At 44.8% G+C, this 23,051-nt stretch overlaps 1 protein-coding gene across 1 annotated transcript in view; it reads right to left on the bottom strand.

Annotated features, from left to right (window-relative positions):
* Positions 1-23,051, bottom strand: part of TGFBI (transforming growth factor beta induced) — an 82,076-nt gene that overhangs the window by 12,619 nt on the left and 46,406 nt on the right. The window contains exons 12-14 of the mRNA XM_088445991.1: positions 22,498-22,628; positions 11,119-11,243; positions 10,126-10,228 (exon numbers count right to left, since the gene is read on the bottom strand). Of these exons, the coding sequence (XP_088302117.1) occupies positions 10,126-10,228; positions 11,119-11,243; positions 22,498-22,628 (359 nt within the window). The remainder of the gene's footprint in view (positions 1-10,125; positions 10,229-11,118; positions 11,244-22,497; positions 22,629-23,051) is intronic.

Below are 23,051 nucleotides of genomic sequence, written 5' to 3'. Positions count from 1 at the left end.
TGTGTCTTGAAGACCTAGGGATTGTAGTGTTTGTATGAGAAGAGAGTGGTCAACAGTGTCAAAGGTAGCAGAGAGATCTATAAGAATTAGAAGTGAATAATGGCCTTTAGCCTTCGCAGTGACCAGATAATTTACTACCTTAGTCAGTGCTGTCTCAGTGGAGTGTTGGGAACGAAAGCCTGACTGAAGTGGATCCAATAAGTTGTGGGTGTTAATCCCAAAGTATGGTCCCCAGAGGCATTGAATGCCTTTCAGATTCTTAAAGATGCATTTTCTGTGGCCCCTATTCTAGTTCAACCTGATGTTGAGAAACCATTTATGCTAGAAGTGGATGCTTCCACTTATGGAGTTGGGGCTGTTTTGTCTCAAGTGGCTGCAGATTGGAGAACAGTTTTCTAGTGCTGAGAGTAATTACTCCATCGGGGACCAGGAACTCTTAGCTATTAAGTTAGCTTTGGAAGAGTGGAGATATTTATTAGAAGGTGCAATACATCCTGTTACTACTTTTTACAGACCATAAAAATTTGTTGTATTTGAAGACTGCCCATTGCCTGAACCCACGACAAGCTCATTGGGCACACTTCTATTCTCGTTTTGATTTTGTCCTCAGGTATCGTCCAGGTTCTTTGAATAAAAAGGCAGATGCTCTCTCACGCTCAATGTTGGAAGAGAAAGAACAAAATGAGGATCAATTTCCATCTCTCCTGATCCTCCTTCTGGGAAGATATTTGTAGCACCTGAGTTACGAGGTAAACTTCTTTCCTGGGCTCATAATTCTCATTTCTCTGGACATCCAGGGGTTCGTAAAATGTACTCTTTTTTGTTCTAAGTGTGTACAACATAAGTCCTCCCAGCAAGTCTCCAGTTGGTCCTCTACATTAACTACCACTTCCGACCCAACCATGGACAGATCTTTCCATGGATTTTATTACAGATTTTCCTGAGTCTAGGAGGTGTACAGTTATTTGGGTAGTGGTGGATCATTTTACCAAGATGGCTCATTTTTGTCCTTTGGCTCGAATTCCATCAGCCCCCAAATTAGCACAAATATTTATCAAAGAGATATTTCGTCTTCATGGACTTCCTTCTGAGATAGTGTCTAATTGGGGTGTTCAGTTTGTTGTTCGGTTTTGGAGGGATTTATGTTCATCATTGCAAATTAAATTACAGTTTTCTTATGCATATCATCCTCAGTCAAATGGACAAACTGAAAGAGTGAACCAGGAGTTGGAGACCTTCTTAAGAATGTATATTTCTTCCTCCAAAGATGATTGGATGGATTTTTTGCCTTGGGCTGAGTTTGCTCATAACTTTCATTATTCGTCTGCTACAGGTATAAGTCCTTTTTTTGCCAATACTGGTCGACATCCTCGAGTTCCTGAGCTTCAGTCAAATCCTACTGTGGACGTCCCAGCAGCTAAAGCTACCCTCCAACATTTTTCTGGAATTTGGACCCAGGTACATAAGTATCTTAGGAAAGCCTCTCACAATTATAAAACCTTTGCTGATAGGAAACGTTCGGCTGTTCCTAAGTATTCTGTTGGGGCTCGTGTCTGGTTGTCTACTAGAAATTTTTGACTTAAAGTAGCTACCATGAAGTTTGTTCCCCGGTATATTGGTCCTTTTTGTAAAAATTATCAACCCAGTGACATGTAAGTTACAGTGACCTCCAACTATGCATGTACCTAACTCCTTTCATGTCTCCTTGCTTAGACCATTGATCCTTAATTGATTTCATGACAGCTTGCCTAAATAACCTCCTATAACAACTGCTCGAGGTGTCAAGTTTGAGTTCGATAAGATTCTGGATTCACGTAAGCATCAAAGTCAATTGCAATATCTTGTAGACTGGAAGGGTTATGGCCCGGAGGAGAGATCTTGGATTAAAGACTCTGATGTCTATGCTCCTAAATTGATACATAATTTTCATGCTAACTTCCCTTTAAAACCTGGTGGGTGTTCGGAGGGGGGGGGGTACTGTCAGGACTGCGACTATTTCAGTACATAAAGATAATTACTTTTGCCAAAGTTCCATTGTGGTCGTTGGAGGAGCTATCCAGCTTGCTGGCATGCTTCTCATTCAGGGGATAGAGTGTTAAAGTGATCATCTGTTTCCCAGGTGTCGTCAGGTTGTGGGATTCCTATATTGCTCATTATTTCAAACCTGATTCCATTTGGGTCACATGTTCTGAAACTTCCTATGGATCACAGACCTCTAGTATAAAGCCTGCTACTAACTGTATCTCAGTGTCTGTGCAACGTTGCTTTCAGGTCTTTTCTTGGACTCCTGCCAGATCCCCGCTGTGCCTGTGGATTGCTGTGGACTTTGTTGTATTCCAGATGAACTTCTGATGTCAGTCACCTGCTGCACTACAGGGCCCAGCATTCCTATTGCCTAAGTATTGCTGATTGCTCCATCACTGCACTTTCACCATTTTGCTGCACTATTTACTTTGCCTGTTGTCTTTCCGTTCCTGTGGATATTGAACTCATCCTTGTCACAGTTGTCAACTGCACCATTACAGTGTCATCTCTGCATCACGGGGCTCAACCCTGCTCCGAACCCTAGCCACACTACAGGGCCCAACCCTGCCACAATCTTCTCCGCATCACGGGGCTCAACCCTGCTACAATCTTCTCCGCATAACGGGGCTCAACCCTGCTACAATCTTCTCTGCATCATGGGACTCAACCCCGCTACAATCTTCTCCACATCACGAGGAACTCTAGCCATGCCGCTCGGCTCAACCCTGTCCTGGAATCTCATCGTCTTACAGGGCTTTACCCTGCTCTGACTTCACTACTCCACAAGGCTCAAGTTTGCTTCATCTCTCACTGCACCGCAGGGCTCAGTGATGTCCAAGAACTATATTATTCTGCAGGGTCTGCTCTGCTCCGGATTTCCATTACTACAGGGCTCTACCCTGGCAAAGGTCCTTTATGTCATCCTGAGGTGTTCCCTACCACGTTAGTTCCTATATGCTAAAGACTGCTTATATATATTTGGGGATTCTCTCCTATACATATTATTGCATATGTGAACCTCTGTGCTGTTTGAGACTTTATTTGAGACCTTGCCATTTATAATTCATGTGTGAATAAATTCTATTTTACTATTATCCTGTGCTACTGAGTTTCATGGAAAGGTCATTCCTAAGACCACCCCAGTTTATTGTGCCTAGTAGGCCTGCCTCCCTCCAGGAGTCTCAAGTGTCGGCAGCCGTGACAAGGACACTGTCAGCACCGCAACCCTGCCATTCCATGTACTGAGGACACCGTCAACAACCACGTTCTGCCGAGACTGCTGTCACAATAAGTGCACTATTGGTGTATCCAACCCACACTCTATAACACACTGTATCCGTGTTAGAATTAGAAGCTGAACTGCCACATGTTAGTGCCGCCCACTGTGTCACTAAGCTTAGTCAGCCAGCTAGCTGGATGCAACCTTTTGGCCATAACTAGATGAAGCAAATTATATTGTGAGGTGGTCAAAATCGATTGGAAATTACTGGAAATAAATGTTATTGAGGTTAATTATACTGTAGGAACAAAAATAGGCCCATTTTATGCGATTTTAGCTGCTTTTATGATTTTTTAAGAAAAAATCAAGATCCAAAACCAAAACACGAAAACAAAACACGGAGGTGAGGTTTTGGCAAAACCAATCCAGATCCAAAACCAGGGGGGATCCAGATATAAAAAAAAAAAAAAACACTTGGGTCGGCGCACATCTCTAATTTATACATAATGGATTTCATTCACAGACTAGAAAGAATATTCCACAAAATACATTTTGTGCAATATGAATGTCAACCAATCAATCAAAAAGTTAATTTGCGGATAATTTAGGAAGTGCAAGACTTGCTGTCTCTCCTGGTTGCAATACGTTCCAAAAATATATTAATCAACTACTCCTAGCCCTGTGTTAACTGGGACAAATATATGAAAGTGAAGTAAACATAAAACAAAAAACCACAGAGTGTTGGTACTTGAGAATCCAATAAGGACAACTATGGAATATTTAATAACTCCAGTTTATGCTCACTATCCCAGTTTATAACTGGGTGCTTGAGATCTGTAGCATTAGGAATATCAGGTCAGCCAATTAAGACATGACATTTAAAATATATATACTGTAGTGCATGGTTACACAAAGACCAATAAAAGTGAATATGATATGACATTGGTTATACAGTTATATATACCTATCATTATTGTACTTTTAAAATGTGACTCAAAAGAAATACAAATGGCAGTATTGCACCTACAGTAGTTCACATGCATAGTTATAGCCACAGCTATGCAGCACATAATTCAATTAATTACTGTGCAGCAACTGTGTTTTATGTGTTAAGTATTAAAAAACAAATTAAAAGTGATAATGTGGAAAAGTAAACGTGTTAAAATTATATCACTACTGCAGTGTATGGTCTTCAGGCCTGGGCATTACATTTTTGCTTCCTAAAGCAGTGTCAAATGCAGGATTTCTAGAGGGGGTTTCCAAATGCTTGAGCGAGTGTGGCCAGTCCATGAAGAGGGCATAATTAGCACTTAACCAGCTTTAATATGGGTCATACAAAGTGTATTGTGTATCATAATTCCAGCATATACAGGACTAGCGATCACAGTAAGCCATTAAATGAGGCAGTAGGTCCATCCTGTCTGAGCTGAGTGTTTTTATTTCAGATGTGAGATCCATTCGAGATAACTGGAGCAAGTCCGGGAGTCTGGGGGAGCAGCAGAAGAACCTAGCACTGCCCTGGACACATATGTACACATTGGTCTCCTTATGCACTGGATAGTGTATTATTATACAGTATTAATAATAGGGGTGAGCGGGTTCGGATTTCTGAAAACCGAACCCCCCCCGAGCCCTCCCGATCCAAGTCGTATCCGAGTCAGGCTCGAATTTTCCCGCCTGACTCGGATCTGAAATCGAGGCAAAACGTCACCATCCCACCTTCCGGATCTCGCGGGTTTTGGATTCTATAAAAGGTGCCCGCGTCGGCACCATTTTCTCACTCGGCTGTGGACAGTGAAGAGGGAGGGTGGGAGTTAGGGCTGACTGGGCTGTGTAGTGTAGTGTAGTGCTGTGCTGTGCTGCGCTGCTGTTGTCCATAGGGGCTGTGTCCATTCCTCCAAAGTCCATAGGGGCTGGCTGGGCTGTGTTGTGCAGTTTGTTGTCCATAGGGACTGGCTGGGCTGTGTTGTGCAGTCAGTTGTCAATAGGGGCTGTGTCCACTCCAAAGTCTATAGGGGCTGGCTGGGCTGTGTTGTGCAGTTTGTTGTCCATAGGGACTGGCTGGGCTGTGTTGTGCAGTCAGTTGTCAATAGGGGCTGTGTCCACTCCAAAGTCTATAGGGGCTGGCTGGGCTGTGTTGTGCAGTGTCCCAGTCCTAAAGGGGTGCTGTAGTGTTGTCCAGGGGGTGCTCTGTCCATCAGGGGTGCTCCCCCCAAGTGCAAAAAATATATATATTTTTTTCTGTGTTTGTGAATTGTGTGCACTGTACGTGCATCCTCAAAGCAGCACTGCCAAGCGTGCGTCTGTCCGTTAAAGGGTGGTGTAACCCCCAAAGTGCACTCCAACAAAAATAAAACATTTTCTTCTGTGTTTGTGAATTGTGTGCACTGTACGTGCATCCTCAAAGCAGCATCGCCAAGCGTGCGCCTGTGTCCCATAAGTAAAGGGCCGGCTGGCTCATCTCTTAAAGGGTGGTGTAACCCCCAAAGTGCGCTCCACAAAAAATAAACAATTCTTCTTTTTTTTCTGTGTTTGTGTGTGAAATGTATGCGCAGTAGCCGCACGTGCATCAACAAAGGAGCAGCGCCAAGCGTGCGTCTGTGTCCCGTAAGTCTGTTAAAGGGTGGTGTAAACCCCAAAGTGCGCTCCACAAAAAATAAACAATTCTTCTTTTTTTCTGTTTGTGTGCGAAATGTATGCGCAGTAGCTGGAGGTGCATCAACAAAGGAGCAGCGCCAAGCGTGCGCCTGTGTCCCATAAGTCTGTTAAAGGGTGGTGTAAACCCAAAGTGCTCCAAAAAATAAAAAACTATTTTTTTTCTGTTTTTGTGACTTGTGTGCGCTGTAGCCGCAAGTGCATCAACACAGTAGCAGCGCCAAACGTGCGCCTGTGTCATAAGTCAAGGGCCAGTTTGGACATCTGGTCCGGACTGAAGGACGTGCCAACAATTTCTGACATGTCTACTGTCTCTGCATATGATACTGCCACCACTGACAGAATGGTGGAGGATTACATCGGTGACAGCATCCAAGTAGGGATGTCAGACAGTCCGTACCTGTACTGGCAGGAAAAAGAGGCAATTTGGAGGTCCCTGTGCAAACTGGCTCTATTTTACCTGAGTTGACCCCCCTCCAGTGTGTACTGCGAAAGACTGTTTAGTGCAGCCGGGAACCTTGTCAGCGAAAGGCGTATGAGATTGCTTCCACAAAATGTGGAGAAGATGATGTTCATAAAAATTAATTATCAACTCTTCCAGGTAGACCAGCCTCCAGAACATACAGAGGGACCTGTGGTGGTGGATTCCAGTGGGGACGAATTAATACTCTGTGAGAATGAGGATGTACACAACACTGAAGAGGGTGAAGAATCGGTGGATGAGGAGGATGAGGACGACATCTTGCCTCTGTAGAGTCAGCTTGTGCAGGGACAGATTAATTGCCAGCTTGTTTTGTGGGGGCCCAAACGAACCAATCATTTCAGCCACAGTCATGTAGCAGACCCTGGTACTGAAATGATTGGTTTGTTAAAGTGTGCATGTCCTGTTTATACAACATAAGGGTGGGTGGGCCCAAGGACAATTCCATCTTGCACCTCTTTTTTTTCTTTGCATTATGTACTGTTTGTGGCCTAGTTTTTCAAACTGCCATCCTGTCTGCCACTGCAGTGTCACTCCTAGATGGACCACGTCAGGGCCGTAGCTAGGGTAGTGTGGCCGGTGCCATCGCACAGGGCACCACAGGTCAGGGAGCACTGTTTGGGCCTATCAAATTTCTGTTTATTATCATTCTTGCTTGTAGCTTCCTCTTATTTAATTCCCAGCATCTCCTTGCCTCTCCTATTTCTTTCCTGGCCCTTCCTCATGAAGCCATGGCCCTTTTTTGGGTGCATTATGTCCCTTTGAAAAATGAGGGGGGCGCCAATGGTCTTTCTGGTGCAAGGCACCAAAAAGTCTAGTTACGGCTCGGGGCCACCTGTTTGTGCCGCCCACTCGTGTCGCTTAGCATAGTCATCCAGCTACCTCGGTGCAACCTTTTGGACTAAAAACAATATTGTGAGGTGTGAGGTATTCAGAATAGACTGGAAATGGGTGGAAATTAATGTTATTGAGGTTAATAATAGCATAGGACTAGAAAAACCCACAAATTCTGTGATTTTAGCTGTTTTTATGCTGTTTTTCAAAAAAATACAGAACCAAAACACAAAACCCAGAACGCAAAACACGGAAGGGTGGTTTTGGCAAAACCAATCCAGATCCAAAACCCGAAGAAAGATCCAGATCCAAAACCAAAACACGAAAAGTGGCCGGTGCACACCCCTAATTAATAATTAACCCTATTGATGGTCTATAGCAGTGCAACCCTAACAGTGCATGTTTTCCATATCTCCTAGTTGGTGCACAGGTTTATTTATTACTGGCTGACATGTGTTAAAAGATCCACAGGTGGTGCTAATTATTTCATTTGTGATACTGAGAAGAATATGCAGCACTAGTAAAATTCTATTATATTACTATTTCTATTGTGGTTATGGTGTGGGTTGGGGAGGGGGGTTTCCAGACAAACGGAAACGCCCCCTGTTTCTGCCTTTGTTAAGCCATTTCCACATATCCCATCATGCCAGGATTAACATATTTTAACTCTTCTGTATATTTTACTCATTATATATAATTGGTATAATACAATTATAGATAAAAGCATTTGATACAGCAGAGTTGTGTACTGTATAGTGAAGAGTACAGTACTTCCTGTGTTAGTTTCTGGGCACCCCAGCGATTACCTGTCAGGAGAGCTGGCCTGTAACAGTGCATGATGTCGCGTAAACAGAGCGGGTCCCCGGGCACCAAGAAGTGCAGCGTTGCCCGGAACATCTTCAAGCCACTCTGGGCAGTAGTCAGGGCCGGATAATGGGCGGGGCGATAGGGGCGGTCGTCCAGGGGCCCCCACACATAGAGGGCCCCCCACACAAATTCAGTGTAGTGTGGACCGCAGTAGTGCGGTCTACACTACACACAAAGCAAAGAACACACTGCCGCCGGGTGCCGGTGGTGGTGTGTTTGTTGTTACTACAAACACATCGCTGCTGACACCTGGCGGCAGTGTGTTTGTTTTGGCAGCCAATGAGAGTCACACAGACTCTCATTGGCTGCTGCACCCACGGAGGGAGCCGGGCTGGAGCTCACTCATGAGCTTCGCTTTCCGGCTCCCGCAGTGGGTGATGGGAGAAATGTCATCACTTCTCTCCTCATGACATCTCTCCCATAGACTGCCTGCCGGAGAAGCGGATAGCAGCGGTCGCGGCAGGATTCAGGTAAGTGTTTTTTTTTTTAAATGTATGTGTAAGGGGGCACTGGCACTGCATGGGGGGGCACTACCTAGGGCACTACATAGGGGGGTCTCTACTGGGGGCACTAGCACTGCATGGGGGGCCACCACTTGGGGCACTGCATGGGGGGCTCTACTGGGAGCACTGGCACTGCATGGGGGTGGTACTACTGGGGACACTGGCATTCCATAGGGAGTCACTACTGGGGGCACTGACACTGCATACGAGGGCCACTTCTGGGGGCACTGGCACTGCATAGGGGGGCACTACTGGGGGCACTGGCACTGCATAGGAGGCCACTACTGGGGGCACTGGCACTGCATAGAGGAGCATTACTGGGGGCACTGGCACTGCATAGGGGGGCCACTTCTGGGGGAACTGGCACTGCATAGGGGAGCATTACTGGGGCACTATATAAGGGGCCTGCATAGGGGGGGCACTACTGGGGGCACTGCATAAGGGGAACTACTACAGGGGGCAGTGCATAGAGGAGCATAACTGGGGGGACTATATAAGGGGCACTGCATAGGGGGGTCTACTACTGTGGGCACTATATAAGGGGCACTGCATAGGGGGGACTACTACTGTGGGCACTATATAAGGAGCACTGCATAAGGGACCACTACTGGGGGCACTGCATAAGGGGAACTACTACAGGGGGCCTGCATAGGGGGTCATTACAGGGGGCACTGCTACTGGGGGATTGCATAATGGGCACTACTACAGTGGGCATTGCAAGAGGGGTATTACTACTGGGGGCATTAAGGTGCATACAAATAAATAAATGTTCCTAGGGTGACAAAAAACGGTGGTATATAGGGGCCCCAGCAAGTTTGTTGCCCAGGGGCCCCCACAGACCTTAAACCGGCCCAGGCAGTAGTACACAAAGCAGGGTGCCTGCCTGTAGGGCACAAAGGATTCTATGGATGGTACTGCCACAGTAATATAGGACTGCATGATGCCATTCCAGGCACCCTGCTAGCCAGCAGCAAAGGTCCTGAGGCAGAAATGATGGCGCACACAGAGCCCTGCACTCCGTGCTGCGGCATCGGTCACATACCTCTAGTTATGGCCCAGGGCAGGGGTACATTCTGATCATTTTTTTTCTCAAAGAAAAATATTTGATACTCTGATTAGGATTAGTACCTTCCCATGTGGAAGCACCTTAATAGATATGAAAGTCTTACATATATGTTGCCATATACAGTATATGCATCTAGTAATACTGCTTTTATTGCTTTTGGGGCAGGTTTTACATTGTGTTCTTTTGCTGGCTGTGAATTTAATTCAATTTCTGTTTTCTGATAATAATTATACTAAAATGTTAAAACAGTATTTTGTAACAATAGATGGTTTAGCAATGTAAAACTATTTTAGCAATACAACCCCAAAAACTGTTGAAGAAAATCTTTTTTCTAAAAGAAAAGGCTGGATTTTGTGCATCTGGAGTCATTTTATTTTGCAGTACACACAAGGTCACAACCACATGCAGGTTTATGCTTAATTACATAGAATTTATTTACTTAAAGCAAACTCTGCCAATACTTATATAAACTCACCTGGCAGCTGAAACACAGTGCTGATAGCGTGGACCACACCATTTGTCGCCATCATATCTGGTTCAGAAACAGGCTCTTTATTGACATGTAATGTAGAATTTCTCTGCAATAATATCACAAGTTGTTAAGCATGCTCTAACATTTTATAGCTATAGTCAACATGAATGTCCTCAAATTGCATGTCTTCATGTAATGGTCTGAAATGAATCAACAATTCAGATGTACACTTTCCAGGAATACAGCTCACGGACCACAGAGCAGTATACACCATATGCATTTTATACAGACCATTAATAATTACTGCCCATTGTCTAAAGCATAATTGCCTACTCTCCAGGAATGTCTGGGGAACTCTCGAATTACGGTGAGACCTCCAGACTCCTCATAGAGCAGGCAAATCTCTCACAGGGAGAATTACTCGCTTGCAAAGTTTACGCACTATGATTACACATATCACATCATTAAGCACCAGCCACCTTAATGGGCATTGAGTGGGCAATTACAATCATCAAATTGCACTCGCAGCTACATGTCTCCATCAAAATCTCATAGATGGGAGGCGATGAAGGGCAGCAATGTACTGTAGAGATGTTCAATTATAGCATAGGGTCCAGTGGGCACTACTGGCACAGATCACAGTAGCCCTTATTTTATTTTTTTTTACATGCAAGCAAAGGGGAATTGGGGGCCTAAACTAGTAGGTTAACTAGGGCCTCAAGGGTTCTTAATCCGGCTCTCAGTTCCGTGTCCTGAGAGTAGACAAGTTTGTATGGAGTTTTTTTTCCAAAATAAATGGTTAAAATCAGATATAAAAAAAGCACACGCAATACTTGAAAGCAATACAGTAGTCCAGTACATACTGTATAGTGTATAGGGACACATACTTTGCTTTCAGTAACTTGCAGCACTGTCAATAGGATGTATAGTAATATGTATCACTTTAAATTATTAAATACATGCACTGAAAACACCTCATCAAAGTAAGCAACTTACAGAACTAGCTTCCAGCTTTTCGCCCTGTAGAGTCTTTATCCTTACAAGTTGGCTAACTGCCCCACTGACCAGGATCTCATCACCAATATGGTATTTTAATAGATTAGACAGTTCATTGGCATTACCTTGAAAACAATAAAAATTCTATATAAACATATTATTACTATGGATATAGGTTCACAAAACAGTAGAAGGGAAATTATGCAATTACAGTAAAATACAACAAAATACATAGCACAGTTTAAAGTAGATACTATGCTGATGAAATAAATATGCTAAATATATAAAAATATTGTAATGGTGCCAGTTGTTTCACCTCTACCTTTCCACTGACAATGTAATTTACTCTGGGCTGCATGCAGGGCTTTATTTGGTTCTCAATGGTAATCAGTACCGGCATCCTGTGTTGGTAGAATTAAAATGTTTATAACTACAGTAGTTCTGGAAACAGGGAAAAATCAGTGAAATATGTTAATGATGGAAATATTCTCTGCATAATGCTGTGTAATACAGTATGTGTACAGGATGTGTGCGCTTTATTAAGAACTGTTAATAATGTACATTAAGTCATGGTGAGAACTAAATGGTTCAGTGGTTAAGAACTTAATGAAAGAGAAAGGAACTCGCTTATAAACAATAAGAATGACCATGTAGCAACCATCTTAGATACTTCTGTAACAAATTCTCATCAGAAAAGCTTCATCACACATCAATAGGACAGTCACCTATTCCAATATCTGTCCTACATTGGCAGAATTTCATCAAAGTCCCCAAAGGCTAAGGTTTACTCCAAACCCCCTTGATACTTGCCAGCTCATAGTGTGGACAACAGTGGAGCCTGGAGTAGAAGTGGACAGTGATGCATGGGCACCCAATAGAAAGCGCAGCCTATGTAAATAATCACAATCTGCCTCTCTAATGCTACAGTCAGAATGCAGCCCACACTACAAAGCTTGGGTGACCTAGGTGCAGGTCCAGGTATTCTGTAGGTACGATTCTGCTGGTGCACACCTGGTGCCTGGAAGAGAACTATACCATTGGCTTTGGGAGGTATGCCACTGCTGCCATAATCATCACATTTTCTACTACCAATTTACTGGCCAGATGGCAACTCTATTGGTCAAACCCACCGAAAATCACTTTCAGAATCTCAAAAAAAGAATTTCTTGTATATATATATATATATATATATATATATATATATATATATAATACTGTGCAAACGTTTTGGGAAGGTGTGGAAAAAATACTGCTAAGTAAGCTTTCAAAGATAGAAGTGTTAACAGTTTATTTTTATCAATTGACAAAATACAAAGTGAATGAACAGAAGTCAAGTCTAAATTAAATCAATATCTGCTGTGACCACCCTTTGCCTTCAAAACAGCATCAATTCTTCTAGGTACACTTGCACAAAGTCAGAGATTTGTAGGATTATAGTCAGGTGTATGATTAACCAAACATACCAAACACATAAAAATGATCATCATTTTCATATGTAGGTTGAAACACAATCATTAACTGAAACAGAAACAGCTGTGTAGGAGGCTTAAAACTGGCTGTGGAACAGCCAAACTCTGCTACAAAGGTGAGGTTGTGGTAGACAGTTTCATATCACAGGTCATACACCATGGCAAACCTGAGCACGTCAACAAGACACAAGGTAGTTATACAGCATCAGCTGGGTCTCTCCCAGGCAAAGATTTCAAAGCAGACTGGGGTTTCAAGATGTGCTCTTCAAGCTCTTTTAAAGAAGCACAAATATAGGGGCAATGTTGAGGACCATAGACGCAGTGGTCGGCCAAGGAAACTTAGTGCATCAGATGAAAGACACATCATGCTTACTTCCCTTTGAAATCAGAAGATATCCAGCAGTGCCATCAGCTCAGAACTGTCAGAAAGCAGTGGGTCCCAGGTACACCCAGCTACTGTTTGGAGAAGTCTGGCCGGAAGTGGTCTTCATGGAAGAATTGCATCCAAAAAGCCATACCTTCAACGTGGAAACAAGGCGAAGCAACTCAACTATGCAAGAAAACATAGGAACTGGGGTGCAGAAAAGTGGAAGCAGGTGCTCTGGACTGATGAGTCAAAATGTGAAATATTTGGCTGTAACAGAAGACAGTGAAGCATTTTGGAGATTCCTTGCAAGTTTGGGGCTGCATTTCAGCAAATGGAGTTGGGGATTTGGTCAGGATTAACGGTGTCCTCAACGCTGAGAAATACGGGCAGGTACTTATCCATCATGCAATACCATCAGAGAGGCGTCTTATTGGCTCCAAATTTATTCTGCAGCAGGACAATGACCCCAAATATACAGCCAATGTCATTAAGAACTATCTTCAGCATAAAGAATAACAAGGAGTCCTGGAAGTGATGATATGGCCCCCACAGAGCCCTGATCTCAACATCATTGAGTCTGTCTGGGATTACATGAAGAGGCAGTAAGATTTTAGCAAGCCTACATCCACAGAAGAGCTGTGGTTAGTACTCCAAGATGTTTGGAATTAACCTCCCTGCCGAGTTCCTTCAAAAACTGTGTGAAAGTGTACCTCGAAGAATTAATGCTGTTTCAAAAGCAAAGGGTTGTTACACCAAATATTGATTTGATCTAATATTCTCTTCTGTTCATTTACTTTGCATTTTGTTAATTGATAAAAATAAACTACTAACACTCCTTCACAGCATTTTTTCCACACCTTTGCACAGCACAATATATATATATATATAAATATATATATATATATATATATATATATATATAATATATATATACTGACAAGAGAAAAAGAACCAAAGGAGTGGAGGCAGGTCCCCCTGTCTTAAGCGCCCCATGAACCCTGAAGGCTTAATCCGGCCCTGGACTTGCGCCATCTGTATGTTGCATATTTGTAAATGGAATCCAGTTGTATTTGAAAGTATCAGCAGAGCATGTGTAATACCAAATTTGCATAAACCTTTTTACACGTCAGAACATTTGCAGTTCTCTGGCAGAAAGATTTGGTCTCTTCCATACACACAGAATGGTCACTTCCATACACACAGAATGCCACATCACACCACGATGGGCTGATAGGAAAGAAAGGGGAAGAATCTATATAATCAAAAAATGATTCTGAACAGTGTAATAACTATATACTGTACATGTGGTACTAATCTTATTACAGGGAACAGTGCATCATGTGTTAGAAATACACGGAAAATATGTGTTATGTTGCAACATTCTATTCCGTTTAACTGTGAATTTCTCAGTACAGTGGGGTCTATTCACTAAGCCTTGGAGAGAGATAAAGTGGAGAGAGAAAAAGGACCTCATTCAGATCCGCTTGCAAGCGCTAGGCGCTCGCAAGCGGGTCGATGGTTGTGCATTGTGTAACTCGCTCCGGGGCTCGCTACAAATTAGGCGGCTGTCGATGTTGATCGACCACTCGCCCTGTTTTGTAGGCGGGGTGGGGGGGTGGCTGGACAAACAGAGGCGTTTCTGAAGGAACGCCTGCCGTTTGTGGGCAGCCCTACTGACATCATCAGTGATGTCAGTAGTGAGCTTCCGGCTCTATTAGAGCCGGAAGCTCACTGGGGCTTGCGGCAGACGAGACCCTACCACAAGGGTCTTGTCGCAAGCCCGATGGTCGCAACCATCGCAACCATCACCTGGCTGCTCGCAAAAGCTGTGGGTGGTCACCAGGAGGCCGGCTTATAAAAAAAATGCGGCCGCCCTCATTCAGAGCGAGCGCTCGCTTTTTGCGAGCGACTCTGAATGAGGTCCAAAGTACCAACCAACTCCTGTCAGTTACAGGGTGTATTTGAAAATTGACAGTTAGGAGCTAATTTGTTGCTATTTTATCTCTCTCTCCAAGGCTTAGTGAATAGACCCCAGTATATTCAAACATAGGGCCTGATTCAGACCCACTCACGAGCGGCTGTCCGCTCGCAAGTGGGTCGATGGTCTGCACTGAGCATGCGCACGACGGAGGGAGCTCCGTCGTGCGCATGCGCCAGACGCGACGAGCGAAGGACTTTCCTTCGCTCGTTGTGTCTGATCAAAGGGGGCGTGCTGTCGATGTTGATTGACAGCACGCCCCCTTTGGTGGGCGTGCCAGGGGCGTGCCTCCCTGACGGGGGCGTTCCCAAGGGAACGCCTACCGTCAGAAGCCGGCCCACTGACATCACTAGTGATGTCAGTGGGAGTGATTTTGGCTCTGATAGAGCCAAAATCACTCCGGGCCTTGCGGTTGAAAACCTCAACCGCAGGCTCCGGCTCGCAGTGGCGATGGTCGCGATGGTCACGACCATCGCGGCCATCAAACTGCACGCTCGTATAGGCTGTGGGTGGTGACCCACAGCTATACGAGCGTCCAGGAGGACACGCCATAATTATGGAGGACGGCCCTCATTCAGAGCGTGCGCTTTGCTCAGAGCGTACGGCTCTGAATGAGGGCCATATTCATGAAAAATGAAACAAACATAAAAAACATATTGGGCTAGATTTACTAAAGTTCAGTTTTGAAGGTGCTGGACTTATTAAAGGACAAACCGCTTTTTTATACATTAAAAATACAAACCGTTACTTTTTGACAAGCAGCAGCTGGACAAACATTTGGAAAGGCAGACAGAAAAGTTGTGCTACAGTATCTGGCCAATCAGCACATAAAGAGGCACAAGAGGCACAGTTATGTAGTCAATCATTATTTATTAATTGTAGGGGCAAAAACATTTAATAATTATATTATGGAGACACAGGGGCTGATTCGGAATTGGAAGCAAAGGAAAAAAAAGTTACTTTATACCTGGGCAAAGCCATGTTGCACTGCAGGTGGGGCAGATGTAAAATGTGCAGAGAGATTTCGATTTGAGAGGGGTGTGTCCTAGCTCACATCTAAATTGCAATGTAAAAATAAAGCTGTCCAGGATTTGTGGGCTACATGTAAAAGCAGCCAGTATTTACCCTTTGTATGGCAATATGGTTTGTCCAGGTACACAGTCAGTTACTGATTTATTTTTTTGCTTTTGCAACTTAGTCCCAATATTAGGTTATGAATATATTATGGAGGTCAAGTTAATGTATATTAAGAAAGCATTATTATTTATTAATTCACTTATGAAGTCATTATTACTTATAAAGATTTATAGCAAACAATATTTCCCCATAAGATAATTAATAGATAATATTGTCCTTTTAATAAAATTATACATTAATGTGTCCCTATAATATATTAATAACATAATTTTGCCCATATAAGATTATTTATTGATTAAGGGTCAATAATTATAAATAATGATTCATAACAAGTGTTTTATGTCCCCTCAAGCACTGGCTGGTCAGATAACCGTGGGAAAAACCACCACAGCACTTTGAAGGTGAAAACCGCCAGCAATATGCAACTATTTGAAACTGCCACACAAAACATTTTTTAGTAATTTACCCCACAGGGGCCTATTTATCAAATAATATTTGCGGGATATTCCCTGAAAAAACATACTTTTTCGGAAGATATCCGCAAATATTAAGTATCAGCTGAATGTAGCAAGGAGGGACCGTAGCAGATATCTTTATTATCAGCTGTGGTCCCACCATTTCCAACAGCAGCTGCATATGGGGGCTGCAAAGCTTTTCTAGCCCGTCTCTACATGTGAATGTTAATACAATCGGTCGGTATATCATTTCTTATTGCCGCGAATAGTGCCTATAAGAGATTACAATTATTGGGTCTAAAACCCTAATTAGTAAACATGCCCCATAGTGTCATGGCATAGCACAACACGCCACCAGTACTTTATTTAGTAGATAGGAAGATATTATTTGGCATATAATCCTTGGTGTAAAACAGACACAAGTTGTACTGCGTGAGAGCATGTGTCATGGATATCCGATATGTGGTTAATACTACTGAGGAACTATGAACCCATACCGTACTTTGCAGCTTTGTGTTACTGTGTATATATTCTTTCAATCTTATCCCTGCTCTGAGGTCTGGGCCATAGTTTATAGCCCTCTTTCATGTGCGGACATTAACGATTCCACCCTACAGGATACAAACAGGCCTCTCAGTGTTCATCTTTATAGACTCCTTCAGTAATGTCATTATTTCATTCTCAGCTACATATATATTTGATGGGAGGTCAGTAGTATAACAATCTCCATAATAAAACTGTCCATTAGCTTTATGTTTCTCAGTTTTGGAAAGTGCTGGTGATCTAGCTCAATTGTGGAATATAATACATTTGTTTGTACTTTGTTGATCTTTGATTGTACGTTATCTTTTATCTTTTTGTAATGTAGCTTACTCATGACAGGTAACTTGTACTGTACAAATTTATTTGACATCTCCTGCATCAAGCAACTCTTAAATTGCAGGGATACTTCATATGCAAGCTAGCTAGCTTTAATAAGTAGTTCCCATAATCTTTCACAAATATCATATTTATTGACATTCTGACTTTCCCCTGCAGGAGGGGGCTGCCAGGTCAGTGCAGCAGGGGCTGTGGGTGTGGCTGAAGTGGGCCCTCCCCCAACTGTATTATGCAGATATTACCAGCATTATAAAGCAGGGACGGGGCTACAATGATGTGATTCAGTGCGAATCGCGTCATCGCACCCCAGGACCGCCCACTTTCCAGGGGTGCCAATCCGGGAGACTTGCCTACTCTTGCAGGGGGCTGGGAGTGGCACATGATTTTTGGGAGGCTCCCGGCAGTCCTGCAAGAGTAGGCAAGTATGGATAATACTGGACTGTAGTTTAATGCTATGGACAGAGGGCCTAATTCAGACCCGATCGTGAGCGCAGGACGCTCGCAAGCGGGTCGATGGTGCCCGAATGCGCATGCGCACGACGGAGGGAGCTCCGTCGTGCGCATGCGCGAGACCCTGTGAGCGACGAGGAAGCCGTTGCTCGGGGTCTCGCACCAAAGGCGGCGTGCTGTCGATGGTGAGTGACAGCACGCCCCCTTTGGTGGGCGTGCCGGGGGCGTGGCTGCCAGACGGAGGCGTTCCTACGGGAACGCCTACCGTCTGGGGCCGGCCCCACTGACATCCTTAGTGATGTCAGGGAGTGATTTGGGCTCTGATAGAGCCAAAATCAATCCAGGGCTTGTGGCAGCGAGACCCTACCGCAGGGTCTCGTCGCAAGCCCGATGGTCGCTATGGTCTTGACCATCGCGGCGCAACCATCATCATGGACGTTCGCATAAGCTGTGGGTGGTAACCCACAGCTATGCGAGCGTCCAAGAGGCCGCTCCATTTTTAGGAAGGCGGGCCCTGATTTAGGGAGGCGGGCCCTGATTCAGAGCGCTCTGGTCAGAGCGTTCGGCTCTGAATCAGGCCCAGAGTTGGTCTTAAGGAAATTACTGCATTGCTGTCTGCAGCCCATTTGACGAATACATATAGAGTTCTGTGTTTTCTTTGACATTTTTACAAGATTGTTTGACTGATAGCAGCAAACAGGGGTAACTACACTGCAAATACTAGAATGAGGAAGGGTGTATGATTTGCAAGTCACTATTCACAGATATTATAATCACCAAAATCACTGACCTAACCACGGCCACTATTAGTGTTACTATTTCATTCTTCTCCCTACATAAAGTGAAGTTAAAAAGTGTAATTAATCTATAGTGGTTTGTATCTTTATTTATTATACACCAAGCAGTGGCGTAACTAGGGTATTTGGAGCCCAGGGCAAATTTGAAAATGGAGCCCCCCCATGTACGCGCGCGGCGAAAAATGGGCATGGCCACTGAAAAATGGGGCGTGTCAACATGACACACACCCCTTTCTTGTCACTGGGAACATTTGTTTCCATTTGCACCTTAATGCAGTGCCCCTTATACAGTCCCCCCCTATGCAGTGCCCCTAGTAGTGGCCCCGATTAGTTCCCCTTATACAGGCCCCCAGTAGTGGTCCCTCATATGCAGGCCCCCAGTAGTTCCCCTTATACAGTGCCCCCAGTAGTGATCCCTCATATGCAGGCCCCCAGTAGTGAGCCCCTTATATAGTGCCCCCAGTAGTACCTCCTATACAGTGCCCTTTATATAGTTCCCCCAGTAGGAGTCCCCCTTGATGCAGTGCCCCCTGTAGTAGTCCCCCACAATGCAGTGCCCACAGTAGTATTCCCCCCCCCAGTGGTAGTCCCCAGTAGTGGTTCCCCATGATGCAGTGCCCACAGTAGTATCCCCCCCCCAGTGGTAGTCCCCAGTAGTGGTCCCCCACGATGCAGTTCCCACAGTAGTATCCCCACAGTAGTGGTCCCCCCTGAAGCAGTGCCCTCAGTAGTATCCCCCCCAGTAGTATCCCCCCAGTAGTGGCCCCCCCCCCGAGGCAGTGCCCCAGTAGTATCCCCCCCCAGTAGTTGTCCCCAGTAGTGGTACCCCCCCGAAGCAGTGCCCCCAGTAGTGTCCCCCACCCAGTAGTAGTCCCCAGTACTGGTCTCCCCCACCTGAAGCAGTGCCCACAGTAGTATCCCCCCCAGTAGTGCCCCCAGTAGTAGTCCCCTTCTTTGTAATAGAGCGCGCCCCCCCGAAATACACACTAAAATGAAACAAAAGAAAAATACTTACCTGTATCCACGCTCCTGCTCCCACCGCCGTCCGCACGTCCATCCTCCCAGGCCGAGCCGCTCTGCATTATGGGAGAGACGTCATGACATCATGATGTTTCTCCCATTGCGACTGCAGGAGCCGGACGGAAGCCCGGCTCTTGCAGTGGGCGTGCAGCAATCAATGAGAGTCTGTCTGACTCTCATTGGCTGCTGATTAACACACACATCACCGCCAGTGCTGGCGGCGATGTGTGTGTTATGCACTGTCTGAGCCCGCCTGCCACCCTCCTCCTGATGCTATTGGGTAAGCGCTCAGGGGGAGGGAAGGGGCTCAGCTGTGCAGCACAGGACCGGCGCTGGAAGCCTAGCGCCGGTCCTGTGTAAATGTGTAGCGCTGACCGCACTCACTGCGGTCGGCGCTACACTGACTAACTAGGGCGGGCCGGTACCGTGGCTGGCGGCGCTCCCCCGCGCCGCCGGTCCCACGGTGCCCAGGGCACGCACCCCGCTCGCCCTGCCCTAGTTACGCCACTGACACCAAGGGAAAAATGTAATAGGGTCCGAGTTTGTAAAGTGTGCGAGAATAGAGCCTTACTATGTAACAGGGTGTGAGTATAGAGCCTTACTATGTAACAGGGAGCGAGTATAGAGCCTTACTATGTAACAGGGTGCGAGTATAGAGCCTTACTATGTAACAGGGTGCGAGTATAGAGCCTTACTATGTAACAGGGTGCGAGTATAGAGCCTTACTATGTAACAGGGTGCGAGTATAGAGCCTTACTATGTAACAGGGAGCGAGTATAGAGCCTTACTATGTAACAGGGTGTGAGTATAGAGCCTTACTATGTAATGGGGAGCGAGTATAGAGCCTTACTATGTAACAGGGTGCGAGTATAGAGCCTTACTATGTAACAGGGTGCGAGTATAGAGCCTTACTTTGTAACAGGGTGCGAGTATAGAGCCTTACTATGTAACAGGGAGCGAGTATAGAGCCTTACTATGTAACAGGGTGCGAGTAGAGAGCCTTACTATGTAACAGGGCGCGAGTATAGAGCCTTACTATATAACAGGGTGCGAGTATAGAGCCTTACTATGTAACAGGGTGCGAGTATAGAGCCTTACTATGTAACAGGGTGCGAGTATATAGCCTTACTATGTAACAGGGTGCGAGTATAGAGCCTTACTATGTAACAGGGAGCGAGTATAGAGCCTTACTATGTAACAGGGTGCGAGTATAGAGCCTTACTATGTAACAGGGAGCGAGTATAGAGCCTTACTATGTAACAGGGTGCGAGTATAGAGCCTTACTATGTAACAGGGAGCGAGTATAGAGCCTTACTATGTAACAGGGTGCGAGTATATAGCCTTACTATGTAACAGGGTGCGAGTATAGAGCCTTACTATGTAACAGGGAGCGAGTATAGAGCCTTACTATGTAACAGGGTGCGAGTATAGAGCCTTACTATGTAACAGGGAGCGAGTATAGAGCCTTACTATGTAACAGGGTGCGAGTATAGAGCCTTACTATGTAACAGGGAGCGAGTATAGAGCCTTACTATGTAACAGGGTGCGAGTATAGAGCCTTACTATGTAACAGGGTGCGAGTATAGAGCCTTACTATGTAACAGGGTGCGAGTACAGAGCCTTACTATGTAACAGGGAGCGAGTATAGAGCCTTACTATGTAACAGGGAGCGAGTATAGAGCCTTACTATGTAACAGGGTGCGAGTATAGAGCCTTACTATGTAACAGGGTGACAGAAAATGCAAATTTGCTTGTTTCTCACAACCCCCCAAACTCGCAAAGGCAAAACGCACATCCACAATCTAAATAGACAGAATGCTATTGGTCGGTGGGGATAACTCAGGGACAACCTGTTAATGACAGCACTGTCTATGTCTGAAGTTTTTCAGAACAGCTGTGAAAAATAAAATAAAACACAATTAGTAAGGACAATATTGGCCGAAAACATAGCACTCTGATTGCTAGATAGGCCCCTTTATCTCAATGTTACTGTCCCTGCATTCTTTTTCTGTCTACTGTTCTTTCCTCTGTTCTCCGTCTCTTACTGTCTCTTCTCTGCTATTGATTGGCATGAGTGTAGGCACGTGAATAGCATCCAAATTAGCGACATGTGTCTGTGTGTACATGTGTGTAGCTGTGTGTACATGTGTGTAGCTGTGTGTACATGTGTAGCTGTGTGTACATGTGGTGTTACACCAAAACAGCCCTGTAAGCATCCTTTCCCAGGAAATGGAAATAAGACCTTCTACCATCCCTGGTGCCCATAGAGCAATGCATCAAACTCTTTAGTTCTACCCTTGCTTCTCTTGCACCACCCATGCTATGTTCCCATTCGTCTGAACTGCTTCATGTATATTAACACAATGCGGTCACTTTAGTTTAGTTTGCGCTTAGCATATGTAGTTGTCTGGCCCCTTATTGCTATTAACATCATAAAGAAAAAGAACAGTATCTTTCATTAAGTAGCCAATAACTAAGCAGTAATTGTCTCATAAAATGACATAGTGAACAATATATCACCCAGGCTATTCTGTCTAGTGATTGTTTAAGCTTATATACTGATGTGGTGAATTCTCTCAGGAAATATGTAGCCAACTGTATTATTGGCTTGTGACCTCAATACGGATAGTGAGATATTAGTGTTACCAATGAAGTCAGTAAGCCGTCATTTTATGTAAAAGTCCATTAATCTGACACAGATTCTTTGTTGAAGACTGTTTTAGGAAACAGGCATCACACTGGGCCTGGATGGTTTTCATTTCATTTCTGGCATGTAATGTAACATTTTCTTGTACCGTGTGTTGAAATTTCAAGATGACATGTATACCTAATAGTCTGTTTAGTTCTCCTCTTGGAAGTGCACGGAATGCTTCATTTGTCGGAGCAAAGACGGTGAAGCTGCCTTCTCTGTTCAGTGTCTCGGTGAGTCCAGCAGACTGGATTGCAGTCACCAATGTGCTAGAAAAACAAGAATAGGAGTTGGCTTACTAGCATGACATTCTGAGAGAAAGGACATATAACAAATGATCTAAAACAAATCCACACAGCATTCACTTTTATGTAAGAAAGTAAAAAAAGACAGAGGGGGAGATGTGTGTTGCATTGAAGAGAGAGAGAGTGGAGAGAGATAAAGTACAAACCAATCAGCTCCTAACTGTCATTTTTCAAACACAGCCTGTAGAGTGACAGTAAGGACCAGATTGGTTGGTACCAATGGCGTATCTATAATGGGTGCAGGGTGTGCGGTGCACACGGACCCCAGGCTCCAGGGGAGGCCCACACCGTACACCCTTCACCCATATATAGTTATACTTACCTTTCCGCTGTCTCCTGAGTGATGCTCTGCAGCGCGGGGCATAGTTCTGCAGAGCAGCAAAAATC

This window comes from Taudactylus pleione, unplaced genomic scaffold (genome assembly GCF_031769625.1).
Source record: "Taudactylus pleione unplaced genomic scaffold, aTauple2 ptg000392l, whole genome shotgun sequence".
Classification (NCBI taxonomy): domain Eukaryota; kingdom Metazoa; phylum Chordata; class Amphibia; order Anura; family Myobatrachidae; genus Taudactylus; species Taudactylus pleione.
Note: the sequence above shows the minus strand (reverse complement) of the source record. Positions and strands in the feature narration are given on the sequence as shown.